General features: G+C 38.6%; 1 protein-coding gene across 1 annotated transcript; it reads right to left on the reverse strand.

Annotated features, from left to right (window-relative positions):
- Positions 1-3,098: 3,098 nt before the first annotated feature.
- On the reverse strand, positions 3,099-4,895 carry LOC138942199 (uncharacterized). The gene has a single exon (XM_070312243.1). It carries the CDS (start codon positions 4,893-4,895, stop codon positions 3,099-3,101), a length of 1,797 nt encoding a protein of 598 aa, XP_070168344.1.
- Between the last annotated feature and the right edge of the window lie 253 nt (positions 4,896-5,148).

The following is a 5,148-nucleotide window of genomic DNA, read 5'->3' on the forward strand; positions in this document are numbered from 1 at the left end:
TTTGTTCGTTCGGAACGTCTTAGTTACGTGTCAGTAAGTGAGATAAGTCGAAAATTCTTGTACAACGTTAACGAAATTGATGATATACGTTTTTCTACGCACAAATCTGAGATCGTTATGTACGTAAGTTTTGTTCGTTCGGAACGTCTAAGTTACGTGTCAGTAAGTGAGAATCGTCTAAAATTCTTGTGCAACATCAAGGAAATTGAGAAGAACCGCTTCTCGGCATACATTGTTAAAATCGCTATGTACGCAAGTTTTGTTCGTTCGGAACGTCTTAGTTACGTGTCAGTAAGTGAGTTTAGTCGAAAATTCTTGTGCAACATCAAGGAAATTGAGCATATATGTTTTTTTGCTCACAAAGCTGAGTTCGCTATGTACGCAAGTTTTGTTCGTTCGGAACGTCTTAGTTACGTGTCAGTAAGTGAGATAAGTCGAAAATACTTGTGCAACATCAAGGAAATTAAGAAGAACCGCTTCACGGCAAACATTGTTAAAATCGCTATGTACGCAAGTTTTGTTCGTTCGGAACGTCTTAGTTACGTGTCAGCAAGTGAGTTTAGTCGAAAATTCTTGTACAACGTTAACGAAATTGATGATATACGTTTTTCTACGCACAAAGCTGAGATCGCTATGTACGCGAGTTTTGTTCGTTCAAAACGTCTTAGTTACGTGTCAGTAAGTGAGAATCGTCTAAAATTCTTGTGCAACTACAAGGAAATTGAGAAGAATCGCTTCACGGCAAACATTGTTAAAATCGCTATGTACGCAAGTTTTGTTCGTTCGGAACGTCTTAGTTACGTGTCAGTAAGTGAGTTTAGTCGAAAATTCTTGTGCAACATCAAGGAAATTGAGCATATATGTTTTTTTGCTCACAAAGCTGAGTTCGCTATGTACGCAAGTTTTGTTCGTTCGGAACGTCTTAGTTACGTGTCAGTAAGTGAGATAAGTCGAAAATACTTGTGCAACATCAAGGAAATTAAGAAGAACCGCTTCACGGCAAACATTGTTAAAATCGCTATGTACGCAAGTTTTGTTCGTTCGGAACGTCTTAGTTACGTGTCAGCAAGTGAGTTTAGTCGAAAATTCTTGTACAACGTTAACGAAATTGATGATATACGTTTTTCTACGCACAAAGCTGAGATCGCTATGTACGCGAGTTTTGTTCGTTCAAAACGTCTTAGTTACGTGTCAGTAAGTGAGAATCGTCTAAAATTCTTGTGCAACTACAAGGAAATTGAGAAGAATCGCTTCACGGCAAACATTGTTAAAATCGCTATGTACGCAAGTTTTGTTCGTTCGGAACGTCTTAGTTACGTGTCAGTAAGTGAGTTTAGTCGAAAATTCTTGTGCAACATCAAGGAAATTGAACATATACGTTTTTTTGCTCACAAAGCTGAGTTCGCTATGTACGCAAGCTTTGTTCGTTCGGAACGTCTTAGTTACGTGTCAGTAAGTGAGATAAGTCGAAAATTCTTGTGCAACATCAAGGAAATTGAGAAGAACCGCTTCACGGCATATGTCACGTCTCGATATTCGAAGTTGATAAAAAAAAATTAAATCTAAATTATTAATACAAAGCTATTTTCTGATCGTGACTATACGAAATTTTATGATAATAGTAAATTAGAATTTACTCAATTAATTGAATAAGATATGTACGCCTTTTAGATATTTTATTTCTTTTTCGGTCACCCTGCATTCACCGGGTCTACCGGGGATCAGAAGACTGACAACTTGTCCGTATAAGGCGTTAACTTACTTAGGAATATACGTCGTTGGGTTGGATTCCTCCTGCGACGATCCCTCGAGATTGAATATTTATATATGTTCTTCTTAATTAAAATAATGTAGGCTGATGTTGGATTAATAGGTAGCCGGAACGTAGTAATAATTGTAGAGTCGAATATAGTAGTATATAACACTTTATTTTATATTCAACGTTTAAATTGTATTATTATTACAGTCGCTAGACTAGCGGCTGGTAAACTCCGTTTCAGAGTGTATCTAAGAGTCTTAAAGACTTGTACAGAAGTTTGACGACGCGTAACGCCGGATTACTGACGCTTGACAAAGGTATTCAGAGCTCGAAAGTAGTAACGTGTTAACAGTTTGCCGTCGCGAGTAGTAATGCTGGATGTCGGGCTTGCACTGAGCTCCTCCGGTCTTCAGGTGTTGGTGGGAGAGATGCTGCAGTGGGATCGCCTCTTGTAGATGGTGGGATATTCTTCCTATGCTTCGCCTAAGACTTCCTGATGCTGGTGGGAGACCCATGGGCGGGAGCAATGGCAAGTGGAAGAGCCGCTGGTAGGGATCTCTGTGCGAGAAGGACAGCCATATCGTTCCCTCGCAACATTCCAACTTATTTGTCCGGCCTAATCTTATCGAGCGGGCGGATAAGAATATCGATCGACGGCCAGTCCGCATACCATGTACAGTATAAGGCTCTTATAAAACTCTTATAATACTGTAGTGAATAAAATATTTTATAATGAATATTCTTATATGCCTAATTCCTTATTGCTACCTATACGGTTAATAATAAAGTCTTATGCTACGTGGAATATGTGTATGCGAATATAAAGTTTTTAAAGCTATGTGAATATAAAGTTAGAACGAATATATATATGTTTGTGTGCTTAAAATTATTATATTAAAGCGTTACATTTGCATTTAACTGTTTCATTCTTTTTCGCTTATATTTCTCAATTGAATTTAATGCCTTATTAAAAGATCTTTCATATATATATATATAATATTTATTACAATTTTTAAAGCGTTTGAATCGTCTGTTTGATTGTACAATGCAAATATAAGGTTTTAGTTATTTCTATAGTTTATTCATATGGTAGTTATTTTTGCGTCACCCGCTGGCGCGTTCGAGCGTTGGCTATATACGGGGTGACTCTTAACTATGAATACTATTTATAAGTTAGAACTTTGTCTTGGACGAATAACTTTCTCCGGATTTTTACTTCTTTCACCTCCTATGGGTGAGTTAACAATAAATATATTATTTAAATAAAATTTGACGTGCGGCAAAGACGTCACACCACCCCCCTTAGTTTAAATTTCGGAGTAACGAGTTATGACGAAATTTATTCGTCCAATCTGGCACGTAGGTCCCTGAATGTATATACAATAGGTATAGTGGGTGGTTCTGTATTTTCGGCTGGCGCATTGGGTACTGTGTTTGTATCTGTGTGTTCCGGTGGATTTTCAGGGATCACTTCCGGTTGCGGTCGTGGTCTGTTCGCCAAATACAATAACAAGTGTGTGAAAGAGCTCCAAATGGCTCCGAGTAAGTGTAAGCTACAGCCATAAGCTGCGTGTAGCGCATAGCCGTGTATTAACGTGTCGAATACAATTTTTATTATTCTTATAATGATAAATATTCCGAATACACCGGCGGTCGCTGCGCCGAATGTAGTAAAACCGTCCCATATTTTTGTTAAAGTATTATTATAAATTTTGTTTAAGGAATCTTCGTCTAATAAATTTCGCAATGAGATGGTATCCGACGGTATCGTTTGGCCAGTGAAGCCTCTAGCAATAGTGTGTAACACAGCGCTCTTTTCTGCTGGGAACATAATGTGATCTCTTAGATTATCTAAATCGTCTTGAGTGTAAATACCGCTCGTTGCCAAGGATTTCGGCGCCAAATACTTCCATGTTAATTTTGTCAGGGGTTTAAGGAGATGTGGGGAATTCGCTATGGAAGGTGTGGGATTGAACTGTATCCATGTTTCGTCTATATTGTAGAGGATAGGTAATAAGGGGTTACAGTCTCTAAGTGTGTTTTGTCTTGTTAATATTCGTGATTTAGGTGTCATGTATAATGAAGCGTTCCGGAACGTGACCGGTAATTCTGTGTGACAGGTATTTGTTTTTCTAAGTATAACGTCTATAGGTATGCATTTTATGACATGAATTACTTCTCCTGCAGTTACTGCCATGTAACCCGGTGATTTCATAAGCCGATATGCAAATTCGTCTGGTAGAATAGAGGCAAGCGACAGTGTGTTCTGTATCACTTGTTTCTCTAGCTCACATTTCTGTAAAATTACGTCTTGATATAATGCTGTTACTTGGCTTCTTACGTATTTTTCAACGTAAACGAATTTTGAGTTTGCATATGTAAACATGTCAAGGTTTGTAATATCGGTTTTTGATTTTGTTTTAAAGACGTTTCCCTTTTGTGTCTCAAAAATGAATAATTTAGGATGTTCAGTCCCGTATAGTGTATATCCACAGATGGTGTGTCTGCGGGTAAGTGTGAGGGCAAAGGTGGTGTCTCGTGTCTCTAAGGAGAATATGGTAGTATTGTGCGAATCTTGAAATCCTTGAAATTTAACAGCGTTTCCCTCGTACAGTATATCGTAATTTTCAAAACCACACGCGGTGGTGGGGAGACTCTCCCAAAAAGAATATCCGTCGTCAGAATCTATACATGTTTCGTCTCCTAAATCGCAGACGGTTCCGGATTTTAAAATTATTTTTCCCGTGCTTAGTTTTATGGGTACGTACGAGTCTTTTAGAGATATTTTTACAGTAGCTTGTACAATTACATCGTCCCATGTTCCATAATAATCTGAATACTGAATGCCTTTACATGTACCGTCGACGTTTACCTTTCCGGCTAAAGTAACGCTTCTATAATAAGTATGGTTTGACTTTAGTTCATCTATTATTTCCGCGGTTCCTATTCTCAAAAGACCTTCTCTATGAATTTGCATACACTTATTTCGGGATGTTTCTTGGAGGTAACTCGCATAGCCGTTCTGAACTGCCGAAATATGCGAGTGCATGCCGCAATGATATATGGTACGCATAATCTCTATTTTACACTGTATAACTTGTGTCTGCGCGTAGTTGGATAGTTGTAACAGTTGCATGTACGTATTGGTTGTCGCTGGCGTCTCTATATTCAGGTCGCATTCGCCAGATCGTAGCAATGACACGGTTGTTACATTTAAGTATGTTCCTCCGCAGTCGTATGCGATAATAGATTGGGTGCCATAGAGTATAGTTGCGATGGTCAGCGAGAATAGTATCGCTCTGTATGCCTCCATTTCCACAATCGGGAGCTGGGATCCTTAACTGAATGCAGCCAAACTAAAGGCTTGTGGTCCGTGAGGATTGTGAATT

This window comes from Polyergus mexicanus, unplaced genomic scaffold (assembly GCF_030449975.1).
Source record: "Polyergus mexicanus isolate NDT 795.1 unplaced genomic scaffold, iyPolMexi1.0 SCAF_21, whole genome shotgun sequence".
In the NCBI taxonomy this organism is placed as follows: domain Eukaryota; kingdom Metazoa; phylum Arthropoda; class Insecta; order Hymenoptera; family Formicidae; genus Polyergus; species Polyergus mexicanus.